At 42.1% G+C, this 22,398-nt stretch overlaps 1 protein-coding gene across 4 annotated transcripts in view; it reads left to right on the forward strand.

Annotated features, from left to right (window-relative positions):
• OXR1 (oxidation resistance 1) overlaps window positions 1–21,411 on the forward strand; it is a 712,646-nt gene extending 691,235 nt beyond the window's left edge. For 3 of the 4 annotated variants that reach the window (XM_073679763.1, XM_073679766.1, XM_073679764.1), the window contains 5 exons: window positions 7,432–7,557; window positions 8,343–8,495; window positions 11,087–11,182; window positions 14,852–14,925; window positions 17,406–21,411. In XM_073679763.1, the coding sequence (XP_073535864.1) occupies window positions 7,432–7,557; window positions 8,343–8,495; window positions 11,087–11,182; window positions 14,852–14,925; window positions 17,406–17,541 (585 nt within the window). In that variant the 3' untranslated portion in view covers window positions 17,542–21,411. Of the gene's footprint in view, window positions 1–518; window positions 600–7,431; window positions 7,558–8,342; window positions 8,496–11,086; window positions 11,183–14,851; window positions 14,926–17,405 lie in introns of all 4 variants that reach the window. The other variant, XM_073679762.1, reaches the window with a different exon arrangement.
• Window positions 21,412–22,398: the final 987 nt, after the last annotated feature.

Raw genomic sequence — 22,398 nt, forward strand, 5'->3', positions numbered from 1 at the left:
GTCCATTCTTGCGGCATCTTCCATTATTAACGGAAAAAAAGACGGCCATGACGCCAAAAGATATTTAACAGTGCCGCCACATTTTCTGAAGCGTCTCTCCCAACACATTGACGCTGTGTGCACATACACTAAAAGAGAATACAACAATTCTCCAAAAAGTACACCCTACAGCCACCTTGTACATACCGCGCCGTCTGGCATCATGGCCGGGTACGTTGATTTCACAGGTGGATCTTTCTTGCTGTCCATTCCTGGATTTGGACGTCTTGATCAACAGATGCAGCAGATTTTGTGCCGCGGTGTCTCCTGATACTTACTTTGCATGGTTAATCACAGATCACCGCGTTACACAGAAACCTAAACGTTTAACCATCTCTCATTTTTTATTTTGTCTTGCACTTTTTTTTTTTCCTTTTCTATGTCTTGCTCCTTTTTGCCTTTTCTGACTTCTTCTTTTGTTCTGTGCCCTTTTCCTTGTTCTGTCAGTAGAATTATTTTCTTCCTGTCTCCATATTCAGGTAGTATCAGTGGCTGAGTACCACCGCAGGATCGATGCGCTAAATACTGAAGAACTGCGTTCTCTCTGCCGACGTCTCAAGGTGCCCTCTTCAGTAGTTTCCTCACTTCCAGGAAACCAAAAAAATAATCTCTTGATTTTGTAGTGAACTGTAGAAACGCTTTCCCTCCTGTTTTAGTCTCAAGACTTGGTAGATTTGGTCCTAATGCCGTGAAGTAGAATAGCTTTGATATTAAAACAAAGAAATAATTCTAAGTCTTCATTCACACCAACGCTAATGTAGGGGAATGGAATTGCAAACTATTTTTTTTTATTTATTTTTTTTTTTGGGCTTTTCCTACCCTTTGACGGTGAAAACAATATCTTGCATATATAAATATAACAAAAAAAAATGGTCATGTTGGATCCTCTAAAAATAAAAGCCATGATATATAAAGACAAACCTCCTTAAAGGAGTAATCCAACTAAAAACATTTATCGCATGGCAGGATAGGTGATGGGTAATTGCTGATCCCCCTGTTGATGACATGATTAACAGACCTTGGCCCCTTCCCGTCAGCACAACTGTGTGTGAAACGGTGACTGAGCATATGTGCCAAACCGTTTTAGGAATTAAAAAAAGGGTATTTCTTTATCCAATAACTGTAGAATATGCCATTGCTTTTTGATGGTGGGGAACCACGCCTCTGATTCTGGGAAAGAGGTTGCAAAACTGACTTGGGAACCCCACCTTTCCCTCCATACTGCAGAGCGATGCTCCCGTCACTTTGCTGCGCAGAAATTTTTTTTTCTGCCTTTTTATGTATGGATAATGCTGTTTAGCATGAAATTCCATCAGGTTCCATTTCAAACTAGCGATATCACACTTAAAGGGAATTTGTCAGCAGGCTTTTGCTATGTAGTTCGAAGACAGCAGGAGATAGAGGCTGAAAAAACTGAGTTCAGGGATGTGACGCTTGTCAAAGTGCATGCTGTTGTTTACCAACTGTGAAGGATTTATCACTAAGAGATTAACATTGCCAGACTAGTCTGACACACCCCCTCATGTGATAGGCAGCTCACTGTCTATGGACTTTGTACATGGAGAGCCTGGTGTGGGCAGGGTTAGCTTCCTCAGCTCTGCTTCATTCTAAATCTAAACGCTCTGTGTCAGAACGGCTGCACCCAGAAATCTGAGTGATACATCATTGGATTCAACTTCTCTTTGCCTACATCACACTGTTCTCAGATGAGGTAGAAAAAACATGCTGACAAATTAATAATAATAATAATAATAAATAAATCCTCTTGGAACAAAAACTCAACAAGTGGATTTCGCCGTAGAGACCAGTAAGTTTTCCTAGCCGTTTTGGGGTAAATCCGCTCCTAATTAGAACAGTTTCATGCTCCATACAAACTCCTCGTCACAGTTGTGCTGGTGGAACGGACTTGACCTGTGTTGCGCTTACTTTTCACACCGATCCTGTTGATGCATAGTAATTATTGCTGGTTGGATTAACCCTTAACAGAAAGCGCTGCCCTGTATTTAGGAAAAGGCTAAATATTAGACCCGTGTATCCAGTTTGCAAACCTACTCCTCTGTATCTGCACGTTTTGCGGATTTTAGCGTTGCTGTAACCGGAGGCCGGATCTTTTCTCTCTTTCTGTTCACTGTTTGCTTTTGCAGTGTTTTTTTATTTTCTTCACATTTGTATGCTGTCCGTGTGGTGTGCCTCTGTTTTTATGTGTGTGTCCTGTATAAAACATAACGTCCTAATGTCTCCTGTCTCATCTTCACAATAACGACTTGTACATCAAAGTATCAAAATCCCGGAGTGTGGATTTATGACTGATGGAAAATGCTAAATTTATCTAGAACTGCATTAATGGTGTTTTGTTGCAGCAGGTCATCCATCGCCTTGTGAGTTTATTGGCATTTTTTGGGCGGGTTGTGCTGAGGCCGTCCTCTGTCTGTCCTGCCCTCTCTGGATGCCTCACCCTGTTGTGCCTCACCCTGTTGTATTTTGTGTCAAATGTGGTCACCGGCCTTATGTACCCTGCTATGTTCTGCAGTCTTGGCAGTCTGCCTTCATTGCAACCAATCTTTCGTGTATTTTATAGTACTTTCAGAGCTCAAAAATACAACTTTTTGTAATAACCAAACTTCATAGATACTTTTTTACTAAATGTAACCTGGAGAAAAAAAAAGTCCTTCTGGGTAATGGCGACACTGTTTTATTCATGAAGTTTTAACATTTTTTCTTACTTTTTTTCTAAAATCACCGGAAAGATAAATTCTAAAATGTCTGTTTTGGTCTTGGAAGGATAACAATTGGGGAGCAAAAACTATTGCTAGTGCCACCTGTTGACGGTAACTGGCTATCCTGTAAAGTAAATGACAAGGTACAGCAATAGGGGTTCAAGAAAACCACACAGGAAAAATGAGTATTTAAAGTGAGTGTAGTGCTACAATTAGTTAAAACTTAACGTGTATTACTTTTTTATTCAGTTGTAATAAATAAGTCCAAAGGACCTAAAAACAAGTATAAGCCTGTCTGTGATAGTGAGTGACCCTAACAATCAATAGCTCATTATGTCCAGGAATATAACCATATGTGATACCAACATAGTTTACCTGTAACATCACACAGAAAATGGCGGGAAAATAGTAACAGAGCTCTCAAGACAGTGTTTCAGCCCACAAGAACCTTAATACATTTACACAATTGATGGTGAGCCTTTAAACACCTATAAATATGTTAATGGAACAACCTCACCAGATAGAATGTTGGTTCTTGCTCTCTGGCTTTAAGACAGCTCCATGTGATGGGGCATCCAAAACCTTATTCAGCCTCCAGCCTCAGCCGATTATCGGCACTGTCTAATGGATAAGCTGAGCTTTTGATGCCAGCTTCTATACCGCATGACACCCTCTTCTCCCCTGATGATTAGCTGAGGCAATGAAACGCGTTGGGAGCGGTGTGCTGTGAGTTGCTGGAGGCTGAATAAGGTTTTGGATGCCCCATCACATGGAGCTGTCTTAAAGCCAGAGAGCAAGAACCAACATTCTATCTGGTGAGGTTGTTCCATTAACATATTTATAGGTGTTTAAAGGCTCACCATCAATTGTGTAAATGTATTAAGGTTCTTGTGGGCTGAGACACGATACGTTTGAGACACGGTCTTGAGAGCTCTGTTACTATTTTCCTGCCATTTTCTGTGTGATGTTACAGGTAAACTATGTTGCTATCACATATGGTTATATTCCTGGACATAATGAGCTATTGATTGTTAGGGTCACTCACTATCACAGACAGGTTTATACTTGTTTTTAGGTCCTTTGGACTTGTGTATTACTTTTTTATTCAGTTGTAATAAATGTTAAGTTTTAACTAATTGTAGCACTACACTCGCTTTAAATACCTGTAAAGTAAATGTCCAAATCTTGTTGGCAATGCTCCAGTGGAAAAATAACATGGACATTAGTTCTCACGAGACGGGCGTTAAAGGGAACCTGTCAGACTGCATGAATTGCAGCCAGGTATGTAAAACTTTCCAGCGTTTCAGAAATAATTATACTTTAAAGACCTGGCCCGGAAACGTGGCAAAATGGAAAACTAGTCTGCCTGTGGCCGCTTCTTCCAGCACTGCAGCAAATAATTGAGTCGCAGGTCTTTTCATATGTACATGTGAGGCTGAGACCTGTAAATCACCTCTAGCAGCGCTGGGAAATGCCGGCCAAAGGTGTAGCCGGACTAGTCTAGTGTGTCATCTCTGAAACAGTGAAAATTGAGCGGCATAAATTACCCGACAGGTTCCCTTTAACTTAAAAGGAAAGCTGCCTCCAATAAATGGCACAGGTAAGTTTCCTTTTCTCCTAGGAGAGAGCTAATTTTTTTTTTTTTTTTTTTTTCCCCCCCATGGATCATTACTAAGGAGACTCCATATACAACTGGTCTCCTTTAAATAATCGCTTGTCAAAACCACGATCTGGGCGTCTCTTTATGGCACGCACATCCATTGTGTGACCACAGCTATGAGAATCCGAAACGTCAGATCCAGTCTTTGACTTATGTCTTCTGTTGCTGTCTGATGTGATCATACATGGCTTTGAAAAAGAAAAAAAGTTTTGGTTCTGATTTGGAATAAGTGATCAAACTCTGTTTCAGACGACACCAGCGCATCTCCAGCTCCAATCATTTTAGTCCGTCTAGTCATATGTAGAAAGTCTGGAGAGGAGGCACAGGAGACTCATCGTTGCTTAAACTTTACCAAAATGTTGATATTTCTTACCAATAAGGACAGAGTTCACTGTATTATGTTTGTAGCGTCTATGGGCGCAACCGTTACAGAGGATGTGTAACTTCGTTTGGTGTAAAGGTGTTTGTTCCTGTCTATTTAGTTGACCGTGCACCACTTACTCTTGGGTTATTACCGCAGTAAAAAAATTAAAATGGAGAAAAATTCAACATGGCTCCCTGTGGTTTACAAGTCCTTAAAGGAAACCTGTCAACATTTTTATATACTGTATGGCCTCTTGTCCCCCCACCCCACCAAAAAAACTTTTTTTTTTCCTGTAGAAACCTGATATTCAAGTGAGTCTGGAAGTGCATCAGGGCATGGAAGTGCACTTGCACTCCTTCCAAATAAACACCCAAGTGCACTTCCAGCCTGACTTTTTTTTTTTTTTTTTTTTTTTTTTTTGCATGTGGCTTTTACACTAAACTTCTCATGGCTGGCACATCAGATCTCCACAAAGTGTAATTTTTATTGTGGGTCAAGCACCTGGACAGTCATACCACTGCTTCCCAGGTGTAAATACTTGCTGACACATTATACTATAGGTGTGAATGGTGCCCCAGTCTTCGGCTCCAGGGTCCCAGCTGCTCATTTTCTGGCCTGTCGGATTTCTTGTTTCTCTCATCAGAGCTGAATGTCAGGTGGCCTGGCCGACTGCTCATTTTAATAGCTACGCCAGCCCCCCTCTATCACAGGTGATGTATAGCAATGAAGGGGCTTGCTTGACTATTGACCTCAACAGCTAGCCCAGCCGCCTTCACACACCCAGCTCTGATGAATCCAGAAGTGGACCTGCCACCACTGGAGCCTATAGCTCACAAATGGGGCACAATTTAGACTTGAAGCATATTAGTAAGTTGTAGAACTTGCCAATTTTAGGAAGTTTAACAGCATTCGATTTTATTTTTTATCTGCACAATCCCATACAATTGGTGTAAGGGGGCAGCATGTCGTGCTCGGCTCATATGCAGTAAGCGTGCAGCTGCTGAAATAATTCTGCTCCACCTCGGGAACAGCGTGGCCAAAAGGGACGATCTAGTAATAACCTCGCTGAGCTGATCAGTGAGGGGCAGCCGTGTCTCACTGCGAGGGTCTTCCCTTACTGCCCGCTTACCGTATACACTGCTCCCGACAAAGTTTACTATTTTGTCACAGATTTGTGTTTTTCATGACTCTTGCTGACCCACAGATTTCCCAGTTTTTAGTAGGAAGTTTTGCAACTTTCTGTGAAAGTTTTGTGAGTTGTCATGAGTTTGTGCTGTGCGTGTGACTTTGATTTTCTGTGTTTTTTGGTCTTTTTATACGTATTTGATTCCAAACCCAGTTCTCTCTTCTCCCACATTCAGCGGTAATATCCATTTACCGGGATGGTTTGTTACCATTAGGACTTTTTTTTTGCATGTGGAGTGAGAATGTAAATGCTCTCTACCAGTGCGGTGCATTTCAGAGCACATTGCTCAGGAGTAAGAAGATGGCAGAATATTGCATGTATTCGACCTCCAAAACATGGTGGCTTCCTTCCACTGGTCCAAAGGGGTTGTGTGTTACTGCAGCCCTACTCCATTCACTTTAGTGGAGCGGATCTGCAGAACTTTTCGAAAGAAGCCATGTTTTCCAAATCCATTGATTCAATTGTGCACTTTAGTGCAGGATTTAAAAGGGGTTGTCCCAAGACTTTTACATTAATGATCTCTTCTTAGAATAGGTCCTCAATATCTGATCTATGCAGGTGCGACACCCAGCACCCCCACCAATCAGTCGGTGCCCGCGGCGGCCACAAGTGCTCAGTTGCAGAGTTGCGCAGCACAGCTCCGTCAGCTATGTATTGACCAGGTACTGCACATCTACCCTTTTGATTCTTAGAGGACGCAAATGTGCGATTCACAACCCATATGCAGTACGTGGCTGTGCAGTTTCACCACGGAGTCTTTTCGGCCGCTGTCAGGAACGTCTAATCGGTGTGGGTGCCAAGTGTTGCACCACCATTGATCAGATATTGAGGACTTATCCTAATGGGCCATCAATGTAAAAGAACTTCTGGACAACCCCTTTAACAAAATGCCGGACACTTTAGAAGCATGTATGTATGTATGTATGTATGTATGTATGTATGTATGTATGTATATAAAAAAATTATTTTGCAATGTTTGGCTTATCTGTTCCAGATTTAAATTCTCTTATCAGAAAGAGCTCACTAACTGGTTTACAGTTAACTCCTTATTCAGTCAGCTATAGAGAGCAAATGAATGTATGAATTGTAATGAAACCCAATTGCAAAAAATATATTTTTTAAGCCCAAAATACATATATTTAAGTGACTGGATGGGCACAGGAAAGATGGGGCATGGGTAGTACCAGAATGTATGTACAGATCATCCCGTCACTTACCAAGGAAGAGCAGGTAGCTACATTTGTGCTTTTATAGCATTTAGGCACATTGACCCCGCTGATTCGGGGGGAGAGGGGTGGGTGGGGGGCACAGGGCAATAGATGACATTTGGGAGAGCGGCAGAGTAGACTGGTTGTGCACAGACTCCTGGCAATGGCTCTGAAATGCACAGGCTGATCCCCCCCCCCTCTCCCGTGGACGATCTCTGAGCACATTTCATTGATTTCTCTCTTAATCTCTTCCAAAGATTACAACAAGAGAGGACGTGAACTCCAAGCAAACTACAAGCATCAAGACTGACCTGGAGCCCGAAGCGTTCAGACCCAACCTCAGCGACCCCAGTCAGCTGCTGCAAGTGGATCAGATAGAAAAGGTGCCATTGATTTATCCAGGGCAGAATATCGAGTGCACTGCTGCCCGTCTGTGCCAGTAACTATGCTGAACTTATATTGTGGTTCATAGTGACACAACGATATTTAAGGAGTCTGGTTCTGTGAGCGTTTGGGGGCGAGTGCCATTTCCTCCTATAACGTTCTACTTTAACGGATGTCCTGCCATGACGACTAGGATGTCCTGCCATGAGGGCTACCGTGACTAGGGTGTCCTACCATGAGGGCTACCGTGACTAGGGTGTCCTACCATGAATAAAGTCTTTGATGTCACTAAGAAAAATCTGAAGAATATAAGCAATGCTCAGAGCAGCCGGCCTACACATGCCGATAGAAAGCGTGTGACACTGCTGCCTGGTGTCGGACACTGACCCACTAACTCCTCTTATAATTAGTGCCTGTTTATAACTAGGGGAAAATAAGAAGTCTTCCCCATGAGGAACAAGCGGCTGAGAGCTCTGTGATTAAGCCTTGCTTGTGGAGTATTATGTTGTATCGCTAGGAATTCTCATGGCAAATAAAGCTGAGGTGTCCGGCAGTGTCTCAGACCCGGGGTACACGGTGATTTGTGGCCCTGGGACACATAGATAGAAGTGTTTCTCTGCTGGTTATGACTAATGATGAACATGGAGGGATGGCTTTCTGCCCATTGTCAAGAGGACTGTGAGATGACCATTATTAGTTATGAGGTGCGGTCTTGTCACTTGTAGCCCTACACTGCAAATATTGTCCTATTTCTAATCCGGACTCTATTTAACTCCTTCAACAGCTGACGAAGCACCTTCCTCCTCGGACGATCGGTTATCCGTGGACGCTTGTGTACAGTACTGCAAAGCATGGGATGAGCCTGAAGACCCTGTACAGGACCATGCTGGGGCTAGACACCCCTGTGCTCCTGGTGATTAAGGACAGTGATGCTCAGGTCAGTCTCGTGTGTTTAATGGGGTCTACATTGTTATGTGGCACATTGGTTGTGGTGCACAATTGTTTTATATATGCAGGTCCACCAACATTTATCGCCTGTCCACGGGATAAAAGTATGATCAGTAAGGTTTCACCTGCTGGTAACCTAACCGATCACAAACTCCCTTGTGAATGGAGCGGTAGGTCCCATGCTGACTAGCGTTTCATTCACTTCTATGGGAGCTGTGGTGAGCAAGTGTAAGTAAGTACGGCTTCCACAGGCAGGGAAAGGAGACATGGTCATGCACGTGCAGTAAGCCTCCATTTACATTGAGGAAACGGGCCGCCTGTGGTTGTGATGTCGGCGCTCCACTGATGGGACTTTTATCACCTGTCCTGTGGATAGATGCTGAATACTGTGTATGGGATCACCCCTTTAAATTTGTACTTGTGGGAAAGCCAGAAGCAATGCTTATAAATGCACACAATTGTACAGTTGGTAAGAGTGCAAATTATCTGACCCATCTTTACTGTGAATGTAACCTTAAAGGGAACCTGTCATGTAAAATAACGCCATTTATCTGCAGGCTAATAGCGTTCGGACACCGTGCAGCGCTGACACTGAGAGCCCCACCGCCGGGAGGAAATGTACTTTATTCCTCCTTGCAGCATTCGGCATTATGTCACAGGCGGCGCCGGCGAAGTTTCATCACTGCTCTGTGTGTAGAGAGCAGCAGCGGTGCCCCCAGCACTGACTGACAGCAGCTCAGCATGATTAGTGCCCGCTGTCAGTCCTGGGGGCGCAGTTATAGCCACCACTCGCTATACACAGAGCGTTGACTGAAACCGTTTCATATTTTGGCTTTTTGACTGAACGCCGAGAAGAATGAGGCCACATATCAGATTATACACTGTGTTCCAAATTATTATGCAAATAATATTTTCTCAGATATTCCCAAATTACCTATATGAATTGCAGTCATTGTAATTTTCCAGTCAAATAACTTTTAGAGTACAATTGAAAGGTTTTTGTACAAACTGCCTATGATAACAGTATATTTTTAAAAAAATAAAAAACTCAAAATGCATGTTCCAAATTATTATGCACAGCAGAGTTTTCAACCTTTTCATTTTAATAAAGAACAAAAAAATGGTCATTTTTGAAATTATAAGCATTAGCAGGTTATTACAAACTGAAATCAAACAGTTTTCAACTCAAAACTTTATTCTAGGTGATGTCACATTTGCACATAGGACCCCTTGTTCGAAAGGAGCTTCTGAACTCTCTCGTCCATTGAATTTGTCAGGTTTTGGATGGTTTCTGCTGCAATTGTTTGCATGAGGACAGAATACCCTCCCAGAGGTGTTGCTTAGATGTGAACTTCCTCCCGCCATCATAGACACTCCTTTTGATGATGCTCCAGAGGTTCTCAATGGGGTTGAGGTCAGGGGAGCATGGGTGCCACACCATAAGTTTGTCCCCTTTTATGCCCATAGCAGCCAGAGATGCAGATGTGTTATGTGCAGCATGAGACGGGGCATTATCATGCATGAAAATGATCTTGCTGTGGAATGCACGGTTCTTCTTCTTGAACCATGGCAGGAAGTGCTGTTTGAGAAACTCCACATACATTATGGAGTTCATCTTTACCCCTTCAGGGATCCTAAAAGGGCCGAGAATCTCTCTCCCCATGATTCCAGCCCAAAACATTACTCCACCTCTTCCTTGTTAGCGCCGTAGCCGTGTTTGCATGGGGTGTCCATCAACCAGCCATCCTCCACTCCATCCATCTGGACCATCAAGCGTTGCACGGCACTCATCGGTGAACAAAACAGTTTTGAAGTCAGTCTTCATGTATTGTTTGGCCCACTGGAGCCGTTTCTGCTTGTGTGCAGTGGATAGAGGAGGTCGACAGGATGGCTTACGCACAGCTGCAAACCTCTGAAGGACCCTGCATCTTGTTGTTCGGGGGACGTTGGAGGCACCAGCAGCTTCAAAAACTTGTCTGCTGCTATGACAAGGCTATTTTGCCGCTGCTCTTTTAACCTGACGTAATTGCCTGTAGGAAGGAGTCCTCAATTTTCCCTTATCAGCACGCACACGTGTGTACTGTGAATCAGATACATACTTCTTGATTGTGCGATGATCAGGATGAAGTGTCTTGGCAATGTTGATTGTAGTCATGCCTTGACCTAAACACTCCACAATTTGTTGCTTCTCAGCAGCCGACACATCCTTTTTCTTTCCCATTTTGGCAGAAAATGTAGGCTGCTTAATAATGTGAGACAGCCTTCTTAAGTAGTCTTGCCTTTCATTGGACACATCTGCCAAACTAATTAGCACAGGTGTCTGCAATTGCTTACAGTGATATAAAGAGCCCTGACACACATCACCATCAATGAGTTTAACTGACAAACAAACAAATTCTTACCTTATCACTCCTAAACACTTTTTGCATAATAATTTGGAACACAGTGTAATGTCTGTCCAATACTAGTAGTGACGTCACCGCTCACCATTTACTGTGACGAAAAGTGTTAATAAAGGATTGCAATTAACTTTTTTTCTTTTTTTGTAGAAAAGGTTTAATTACTCTGTTTGTTTTTCAGATTTTTGGGGCTTTGGCTTCTGAACCATTTAAAATAAGCGATTGTTTTTATGGCACAGGGGAAACGTTCCTGTTCACTTTCTGCCCTGAATTTAAGGTGAGTTTTCCTTCCTTTGCAATGATTTTAACCATCGGGGTGCGCTTTTCTGATGAACATCAGCAGATAGGAATACCCCTTTAGGTTGTGCTAGTTTGCTCTGGGTCTGTAGAACAGCATAGTACTACATACAGTGGTGTGAAAGCGTTTGCCCCTTCCCAATTTCTTATTCTTTTGCATGTTTTTCACACTTAAATGTTTCAGATCACAAAACAAATGTAAATATTAGACAAAGATAACACAAGTAAACACACAATGCAGTTTTTAAATGAAGTTCTTTATTATTCTGGGAAAAAAAAATGCAAATCTACAGGGCCCTGTGTGAAAAAGTGATTGCCCCCTAAACCTAATAACTGGTTGGGCCGCCCTTAGCAGCAACAACTGCAGTCAAGTGTTTGCGATAACTGGCAATCAGTATTTTACAATGCTCTGGAGGAATTTAGACCCACTCATATCTGCAAAATATTTGTAATTCTGCCATATTGGAGGGTTTCCGAGCATGAACCGCCTTTTTAAGGTCCTGCCACAGCATCTCAATTGGATTAAGGTTAGGACTTTGACTAGGCCACTCCAAATTCTTAATTTTGTTATCTTAAGCCATTCAGAGGTGGACTTGCTGTTGTGTTTTGGTTCATTGTCCTGCTGCATAACCCACGTGTTCTTCAGCTTGAGGTCACGAACAGATGGCCGGACATTCTCCTTCAGGATTTTTTGGTAAACCGCAGAATTCATGGCTCAATTTACCACAGCAAGTCTTCCAGATCCTGAAGCAGCAAAACAGCCCCAGAACATCACACTACTACCACCACCATATTTTACTTCTGGTATGATGTTCCTTTTCTGAAATGCTGTTACTTCTACGCTAGATGTAATGGGACATGCTCCTTCCAAAAAGTTCAACTAATGTCTTATCAGTCCACAGAGTCTTCTCCCAAAAGTCTTGGTGATCATCAAGATGTTTTCTGGCAAAACTGAGACGAGACTTTTGTTCTTTTTGCTCAGCAGTGGTTTTCGTCTTGGAACTCTACCATGCATACCATTTTTGCCCAGTCTCTTTATGGTGGAGTCAGGAACACTGACCTTAACTGAGGCAAGTGATGCCAGTGCAGCCTGCAGTTCTTTGAATGTTGTTGTGGGGTCTTTTGTGACCTCTTGGATGAGTCGTTGCTGCGCTCTTGGAGTAATTTTGGTCGGCCGGCCACTCCTGGGAAGGTTCACCACTGTTCTGTTTTCGCTGTTTGTGGATAATGGCTCTCACTGTGGTTTGCTGAAGTCACAAATCTTTAGAAATGGCTTTATAACCTTTTCCTGACTGATAGATCTCAATTACTTTGTTTCTCATTTGTTCCTGAATTTCTTGGGATTGCAGCATGATGTCTAGCTTTTGAGGATCTTTTGGTCTACTTCACTTTGTCAGGCAGGTCCTATTTAAGTAATTTCTTGATTGAGAACAGGTGTGGCAGTAATCAGGCTTGTGTGTGGCTAGGGAAATTGAACTCAGCTTCCCAAAGATGTGATAAATTAACACTGGTTTTATGTTTTAAGGGAGAAGGGGGCAATCACTTTTTCACACAGGGTCCTGTAGGTTTGGATTTCTTTTTCCCTTAATAATAGACCTTTTTTTAAAAACTGCATTTTGTGTGTTTTTTTTTTTTTTTTTTTTGTCTAATATTTGAATTTGTTTTGTGATCTGGAACATTTAAGTGTGACAAACATGCAAAAGAATAAGAAATTAGGAAGGCAAACACTTTTTTAACACCACTGTATAATAGTGTTTTGACCTCAGTCAACGACGGCTGCCGATGGTGTCAATCAGTGTGGAGAGATACAACGTATGTTTCCATGCAAATGGTAGTGTTCACTGGTCAAAACGTTTCCAGGGTGAATTACAGAGGTATGGGACAACTAAAGAATCCGAGAAAAGACGTTCAAGCAATATTTCCTGTGAAATGAAATATAAGAGAATTTCCTAAAAGTGATATGTCTGAAGAGCGGACAGCTTAGTTTTGAATGTGATAAGTGTTTTTCAATATAGGAGCTGGTATATGAGAAAATGCTGTATAAAACTATCTCCAAGAAATTATTAAAATGTAATAAAAGGTTTTACTGGCATATCGTAGGCTTGCCCCTCTCCTGCTGCCGCAGCTCCAGACCCCGTCCTTCAGAACTTCCTGCACTGATTCGGCTTCGCACTGTCACTTGAGGCGCAGCGCATGTCATTGCCATCAGCGTTGTGCACCAGGCGTGAGACCTAGTCAGTGCCAGGAAGATATGAAGACTGGAGCTAGTGAATGGCGGCGAGGTGAAGGCCCAGGAGAGGCATATACTCTTCTTGTTTTGTGACCCCTTTACCTCCCCTTTTATTATGTTTTTAGGTCTGGAGAAATGTCAGTTTTTTCAGGGTAGTTTTGAATTAAATCTGCCTGAAACAAATAGTGAGAGGTTCTCTCCTCTATAATACAAACACTTACTGATCAATGGGGTCTGACTGCTGGATCCCCTACACGGGACTAGTCATGCTGTCTCTTTCATGGTGATATTTGTGGCTGCATCCCCCATCCCATTCTGTGTGTTCGTTTCCTGCAAAGTTGGAGACCGGGAGCATCACTTGATGGAAAGTCCCTCAAAGGAACTTAGTAGTAATTTTTAAACACTCGGACAACTCCTTAAAAAAATAAAACTAAATTTACAAGAAATATCCTAAATGATAAGGGCTTGTTCATATTGTGTTTTTGCCGTGGAAAAAAGTCGAGTTTCACAGTACCAGCAAAGCGAATGCGAGTCCTGAAATCTCCTCCACTTTGCTGCTTACTTTACTTTACCTTCAATGTGTTTTTTTTTTTTTTGTTTGTTTTTTTTTTTCCAAATCTGCAGTGTCAACTCTTGCAATGTGTTTGCAGCATTTTTCACACATTCAAATAAAGAGGGGGGCATTGGAAAAAAATGTGCATATTTTACGCAGTTTTTCCTACCGACACTGTCTTTCTGCCTCAGAAAAATCTATTGCAAATATTAAACGTGCACATAGCCTAAAGGGTGAACATTGCATGCCTTGTTAAAGCCCCCCGATGCTCTAGTGGGCCCACTTGGTCTTTCACATACCTGTACGTGACCGCTGCAACCAATCGCCAGTCTTGATGCCATGACAGGGCATCCATGTGGGCATCACTGCTGAGGCCGGTGATTTTTGTTTGCTTGTACTGCACATTATGGCTTCATGATGGCAAATGAGGACCAGCAGGGACCACTGCAGCAGTGGAGGATTTCACAAGTCAGTAATGTTGCAGTATGATATTTTCTCCCATATAGAAATGGGATGATTATTAAAACTATAAGACCATTTACAGAGCACTTTGTATAGAGGAGAGGAGTGGGGTTGTTTCCACAAAGACGGCTCTGCCATAACATCAATGCTTTGATTACTGCATGCCCTGTGATCATGTCTAATGCCTGGTTTTGTGGTCGCCAAGGCTTCATCTTCTGTGTCTGCATATAATTCCAGTTAAAAGTACTATAATTATAAAATAATGCCATACCAGGTTTAATGAAAGTCTGCACCCCGTGCCATCGGTCATACACATGTGATGACTGGCATTTCAGTGAAGAGACCTCTTTATTAACTAAAATTTCTTTCTTTTTTTTTTTTTTTTTTTTTGTCTTTCTTTATAGGTCTTTAAATGGACAGGTGATAACATGTTCTTCATCAAAGGCGATATGGACTCGCTAGCTTTTGGAGGAGGAGGGTAAATGACTTTTCTTATGTTATCAGTTATGGTGCTTTCACATTACGTTTAGTCACCTGTTCATTGGTCTTCTCGAGGTTTATGTCCAGACCCCCTGTAAAATGAGATTCAGGTGTATGTGCAGACGGGGCCATAGACTATAATTGGGCAGACAGAGCAAATGTGCGCTCTGTTGTATGTCATTTTCAGACTTGTACACCTATTGGAGGCCCACATTCAGACGTGGTAGACTACATCTCAGTGTCTCCCTCCAGTAGGCGTATACGTCCGAAAATGAAGCACGACAGAGCGTACATTCACTCTGTTGGCACCATTATAGTCTATGGCCCCGTCAGTGTATACGCCTGAATCCCTTTTTACGGGGGCGGGAGGATTTGGACGTAAGTTCCGACCTGGATCAACCAACTGGTGCCAGAATGTGGTGTGAAAGCACCCGGGGAGTTTTCACATTGGGGCTCGGGTGTCTACTGAATGTAAAATAAGTTAAAGCGGTCTGTGATATTAAGATGTCCTTTCTTGTGTGTGCCATTGGCTGAAGGTCCTAACTGAACACCAATACGGAGTTGCACAAGTTTTGAAACCTTTGGCATTTTAATGCCATTATCAACCTTTACGCCGACCCTTCAAATTCATTGAAAATTATGCCGTTCCTTGCACCAGGAGTGTTATTCCGGTCCTTGATTGGAGTAACATTTTTGGCGAGGCGCATTGATGGGATGCACCACATTCATGTAGTGATGTGCGCATCTTAAAGAATTCGGCATGTCTTGTTCCTGCATGCCCATCATTGAAGGGGTCTATCAGGGCTAAATAAATTTATTTTTTCACTATGAGCCAAAAAACTAACAATCAGATAGTTGCTAACTGGTTAGCAACTACCTGGCTGTTCTATCCGGTGCCGGTTCAGACAGTCACTGACCGCTCCTTCTGACGATTCAGCTGCTCCATGTCAACAGATCAGGTCTTCCTCTTCCGCTCTGTTGGTGGAGTGACTGCCGAGGTCATACTGATTGACAGCTGGCTTCCCGCAGTTATGCAGTAGGGAGCCGGCTGTAAATCAGTATGACGTCTGCACTCACACTCCATCAACAGAGGAGAGAGGATGAGAAGCCTCTACTCTCTCGACGTGACGTCAGCGGCATCATCAGAATTGCCGGCAATAGCGGTCTGTGCCGGGTAGAACTGGCAGGTAATTAGCAGCTACCTGACTGTTAGTTCTTAGGCCCATGGTTAAAAAAAATTAACATAGTCGTTAGTAACCCCTTTAAGAATGGCGTACGAAATGCTAATCTTAATTTCATAGTCTGCTCTGGTAGATTCATTAAGATCCAGATCTCTAAATTCATTTAAACCCTCAACACTTCATGACGGGTATGTGTGTCCTGGAGCGAGTTCAGGTGTGTGGACTGATGCCGGCCGAGTTATAGTCTTCATCGGCCTCTAACAGCAGTAATTGACACTAATGCCAATCGCTTCTGTTAACCCCTTAAATGTCACTGTCCATTGATGACTGTGGCGTTAAAGCGCTGCTTTCCGGCCCAGACGGTCCTTCTTTATCTGCTTCTTGTGCTGCTTTACTTCTAGATCCTGCCACGGGTTATGTAGAGAAATGCCTCATTGTATTCTTTTTCTTCTCCTGTCTTATTAAAATTGCTGACTATAAAAGAAATATCATTTTTTTCCACCTACAATGTAAAACAAATGACTTCTCTTACATCTTCTATTCCGGTGGGAGAGTAGATGCATAGCCAGGCAGAGGTAATTGAGGAGAGTGGGATAGCTGAGAAATGCATGTGACGCCCCAGGGGGAGCTAATAATGGCGGCTGAATAGATGGCTACAACCACTTTAAATTTGCATTTTAGCTGGAAAGTTCCTTGTAAAGAACTTGGTAGAAGAAAAACCTAGAAGATGTTGCTGATTTAATTCTTGTGTCAAAGCATCACTTTTTTTTTTTTCTCTCCAAGATCTTTGCTTCTAGTCATAAAGTCTTTATTGTTTATAGCCGAGGCAAGAAAATCTAACTGGGCCAGTTATCCCATGTCCAACTTTCACGGTCGAAGCACCCAACCCAAACTCAATATGTCTGAGGCTGTTGCATTCAGGCCAGGAGACCCAAGGTTGGTCTAGACTTCAATGTCCATACTTGGACTGTGAATGTTGGATGAATATCGTATGATGGACAGGAAAAACCTTTAAAGCTCTGCAATCTCTTCATTCTCGGGATTAGTGGGGGTCCCTGAGGTTTGACCCCCGCCGATCATGTGTCCTAGCGACATATGCTTTTTGAGGTGGAAATGGTTTTCTTAACTTTGCAGTTGACCCATAGTCATCAAGGTTTTACCATTAAGCATGCCGGAAGACAAGTTTTGGCTCTGCCAAATCTAGATGTATTTATGCCATAATTTCCACATTTACTGCTATTTGTCACTCAGTTGTGTCTTTTTTTTTTTTTTTTTTTTCTTCCTTTTTCCCGTGCAGAGGAGAATTTGCCCTGTGGCTGGACGGAGATCTTTACCACGGGAGAAGTCACTCATGTAAAACGTTTGACAACGATACGCTTTCTAAGAAAGAGGATTTCATTGTTCAAGACGTTGAAATTTGGGCCTTCGAGTAAATAAAACCTAGCGACTAATATCTCTTCAGCCTACCCTCCCCTGTACAGAAGAGAGAGACTCCGTGTACCGCAGCTTAATATATACCCTTTTAAAATATTTGTATTTTTGTTAATATTTAACCATAGTTACTTTTTATTTTCGGTAGCTATATCTATTTTCAGACCTGAATATTGGGTGAAGCTGTAACTGTACGTTCTGATGAATGTTGTAATTATCCGTCTCTAACTCAGTCACCGACTCTAGTCTAAGAAAAGAGCACATATCGCAAAGCAAACGTCAGTACAGTCGTGGATCAGCGGCAGACGTCCAAGGCGAGATCTCGTAAACCATCCGCTCCTGTAACCTTGTTTTATGCATCAAAAATGAAGCACATTTGGAAAGATTTCCTACCCTTTTGTGTCTACAGCACCTGGCCAGACCTATTTGTTTCCAGTCTGTCATCTTGCTCCCCACTGTAAGTTATTAAAGAGTATGTCAGCACAGAATGACTGTTCAAACCAAGCACCGGTGCTCGGTACACCATTGGCATGGCCAAACATTTAAGCGCACCTTCCCATCTATTTGTTTTCCATCTATCTCCATTATTCACTGGCTGTATAAAGTCAGGTGGAGATAGAGGGAAAACAACTAGCTAGTAAGGTGCACTTAAATATTTGGCCACACCAAGGGTGCACAGAGCTCCTGTACTTAGTTTGAGCAGTCATTCTGTGCTGACCGTCCCTTTAAGCACAAGAGGTTGGATGGTAATATGACTGCAGGATCAGACTACACAGCGTTTGTTTTGTAGTCTGTTACCATGGAGACACAAAGGTCTGATGTAGAGAATAAACCTTTAGTTTATGTCTACAGCTCCTTGGCAGACCAGTGGGTTTCCATATTATATGCTCGCTAAACTACCAAATGTAAGGTGGTAAAGTAAGAAGAAGGGGTATAACTGATGGATCAGATGCTAGGCAGAGTTTTTGTAGTCTGTTACTATGGAGACACAATGGTCTGCTGTAGACCTCAATGGGAGTCTGTCAGCCCACAGAATAACTGTGCAAACCAAGCACAGGAGCTCTGTGCATCATATCGAGACCAGTCATTTAAGTACACCTTCCCACCTAGTTGACTTCCTTCTATCGCCTCCTTTTCTTTTTCTTGACCATTCTGGCTTTTGGAGCCAGAGATAGAAAGAAATAAAGTAGGTGGGAAGGTGCACTTAAATGTTTGGCAACACCTAGGGTGCACCAAGTACCTGTTCTTGGTTTGAACAGTGATCCTGTGCTGACAGCGTCCCTTCAATGTCTTCAACAAATCATGGTCTCCATGGTAACAGACTACAAACCAGCCTACATTTAGAATGTTCGCAAGACGATACTATGGAAGTATATAGTTTGCGTCTACAGCTCCAGAGAAGACCTAGATGTGTCCATCAAATGTAAGTTGGTAAGAACTAGGGGATAGATGGCGTCATGGCTTCTGGATCAGACTACAATGTTTTTGTTTGTAGTCTGTTGCCATGGAGATAAAGATTTGCTGTAGATTTTAAACTAGCACCTTTTTAATCACAACACATTTGAAAACTGCCTTGTTCTTCACTCTGGATTTCAAAGAAAATTCGTTGCAAGGTTTACATAGGACTTAAAGGGATCGTGCAGCACTTCTGGCTTCAGGAGGTGCTGCTGACGTGCCATCGACTGCCGTCTCGTGCATGCATCCTGTTTGTAATAATAGGACAGGTGCACAATACCTGCCGGGCACGCACGAGACCTTCTGATATTCGGCAGGCAGCCCTCAATACCACATCAACAAAAAGCGAGAAGCTGTTGCTAACCCCTTCTAAGGGTTTTTTTTCTTTGTTTGTTTTTTTCTATGGCCATTGGAAAACATTTTGGGTTCGTATTCAGGGCTCCAATGGCGTTTACATAATATAAATACGGGGAGGGGGGGGAATTAGCAGGAAAGTCTCATGTAGTTTTGTATCGAGTGCATATATGTTGTACATTTCTTCTAGTACCTGATCTGACAAAATGGTTGACGTGTATGACGGTAATTAGACAATATTGTAATTGTACTACTTGTGGAATATGCAAACTGTCTTCTGACCTCAGAGGAAAAAAAAAAACAACATAAAAAAACCACCAGTCTTGACTATATCAGTAGCCGTTCTGTAGAGAAATCAGCCTTTTTGTGCAATAATTGCTCCGCAAAACACATTCAACGACAAAGCTTTTTATTCTGTGTTCTGCGAGTAACATGCCGTTCTCAATGTGACAGTGGGTTATATATATATATATATAAATATATTTTTGTGCTGAAGACTCAGCTGTTTGATACATATTGTATATTATCTTGTAAATTTAATGTTGAAAAGTAGCGTCGTTCTTATAGAAATGTGTTCATTTGACGGGTTTGCTTCTAGCACTTTAACTTTTTTTTTTTTGGGGAAAAGCCAAAAGGAATGGCTTATAGGCCTTATAACCAGGCAATCAGTTATCCACCCCCCCCTCCTTCATCCATTTCAGTCACAGCTCCCGCCATATACTGCCGGTCTGTCAGGAAAGGCTGGAAAGTGTTTGGTCGGCAGGGCACAATGGGTTACATTTATTAGCATATGAATACCTTTTAACATGAATGTCAACCTTTTTTAAACATCATGGTGTGTAAGTGATCAAAATCCAGTGCTCATTAATTTCTTATATTTTTATAGCAATCATAGCTCTAGTTTCTTGATACATGACTCCATTCTGGCTGCCTGCAGCCACCACTAGAGGGAGCTGAAGAGCTTACTGCATACATTGAACTCCATAATGGGCTTAAGCTCCCTCTAGTGGTGGCTAAAGGCAAGACAGCATGTTGTCTTTTAAATCCATACCTCTACAGGGAATTTGGAGCTCTGTATCAGGAAATTGGAGCTCTGACCGCTATAATGTTTAAGAAATGAGAACATTAGATATTCTCTTTTAACCGAATTTCTTTAAAACTAGGGCTCCACAATAACACAGGGGTCACCTGCAAGTTGTGACAAATTCTATTTTTGGGACTTTTTATGGAATTAATTGGGAATTGCAGTAATGTCAAGCCCTGGTCCGAATACTGCATTGACCTCATGAATAGGAGTTAAAATATTTAATATAATCTACAAAAGGAGCTTTACAACGAGAGCTGTATTCAGAATTCTGCTTATTGCTCTCTGAAATAGTTCATTGAAATTGTCCCAGAATGCAATGCACTATGTAATGATTATCCAGAAATTAAAATCACACGATTAGACCCTGCAAAAGGAACCTGGAATAAAGGACTTGATCTTGCTGACCTAAGAAAGCAGAACCAGCTAACCATTTAACATCTGTATGTTTGTCAAGTGTTCTTTTGACCATTTCTCATAGGGGGAAAAAAAAAAAAAAAGACTGGGCCTATTGAATTGCAACATGCCCCATCCTTTGTTCTCAAGGGACACAATATATTTCTATAGTCAAACTTCTTTTGTGGATTATATCTATAGGTGAACTGTTGGTCAAAGGTAAACGTACGCTATCCGTTATCTTAAAAGAGGGAAGAAAAAAGCCTCCAAATAAAAAATAAACCACCTGCTTCGGTAACAAAGGGAAGACGTTCTTACTATATGTTGCTAATGCTGAATGTGAATAGAAATACAGGGCATCAATTCTCTTTGTACATAGCGCTTTACTCCTGCTAGGTCTGATGTAGGATACATGTAAATATATCCGCACCCCCTCCCTCTAGTCTTCCACAGCACTAATATTGTCTTTGTGGATTTAAGACTATTACTAATCCTGTAACGGATTTTAAGTACTATAAGGTCATAGTGATATAATTATAAATATATGTATAAATATATATAGTAAATAAATACATGTATATTACCTTATTGTCGCATGTCTTGTTTTTATGTGAGTGTGTGTGTGCGCCCATAAGGGTTCCTTTATATCATGGTGGTTAATACACACAACGGAAATGTTTATAAAATTGTAAATATTGGGGTTGATTCACACCTGTCTACCGTGCATTTGGCTGCATCCTTTCCACACCTATGACCCTTTTAAAATCGCTAACCAATTCACTGCAAATTTCCATTAAAAACCTGTGAATTGTATCTACATGTGCTCACATAAGGAGAGGCTCGTGGATAAAGTAAAGGGGGGGGGGGGGGGCATATAATTTTTTTAGAAAAGGAGGTTGACTTGAAACGCACATCTGAACAAAATCAGTTAATGAGAGTCTGCCCCCATGTTTTGCTACCTTATCTGAGTGCAGCATACGTAATGTAGGGGCAGAGACTCTGATTCCAGTGATGTCAGTTTACTGGGTGCAGCAGTTGTTAGTTTTTTTTTTTTTTAGATGTAGCAGAGCTGGGGAAGCTGCCCCCCGCCCACACCATTCAGTGTACTGCTTATCACAGGAGGGGGCGTGGTCAGGCTCATAAGACCGTAGTCCAGCAGTGATAATATCCTGGTGATAAAACCTTCATTTTATGGGAACAGCACACAGCCTTGTAAGTGACACATCGCTGAATTCCTAGAGAGAAAAAACAAGAGGGGCTCGTTGTGTAACACCATCTTCTTCATTTAAACGAGTTAAGTGATGTGTTTTAAACATCACCTCCTACATAAGAGCGGAGGCACATCCTTTTCTGTTATGCCTGAGGAAGAAGTAGGTTATATTCTGAAACGCCTTGCAATAAATTGGAATTTTATTTGATACCTACTGCCTGAATTAACATCTGTTAGCGGCAGCGCCGCCTGGATCTCCTGCATTCCTCTTTCCTTCACATTGCTGAATACAGTGTTTCAACCCCTACCTCGTGCTGCCCTCAGATTACATAGAACCCTTTTACATGTACAGGCGCTTGC

This window comes from Phyllobates terribilis, unplaced genomic scaffold (assembly GCF_046119375.1).
Source record: "Phyllobates terribilis strain yellow unplaced genomic scaffold, ASM4611937v1 Scaffold_4__5_contigs__length_816908805, whole genome shotgun sequence".
Classification (NCBI taxonomy): Eukaryota; Metazoa; Chordata; class Amphibia; order Anura; family Dendrobatidae; genus Phyllobates; species Phyllobates terribilis.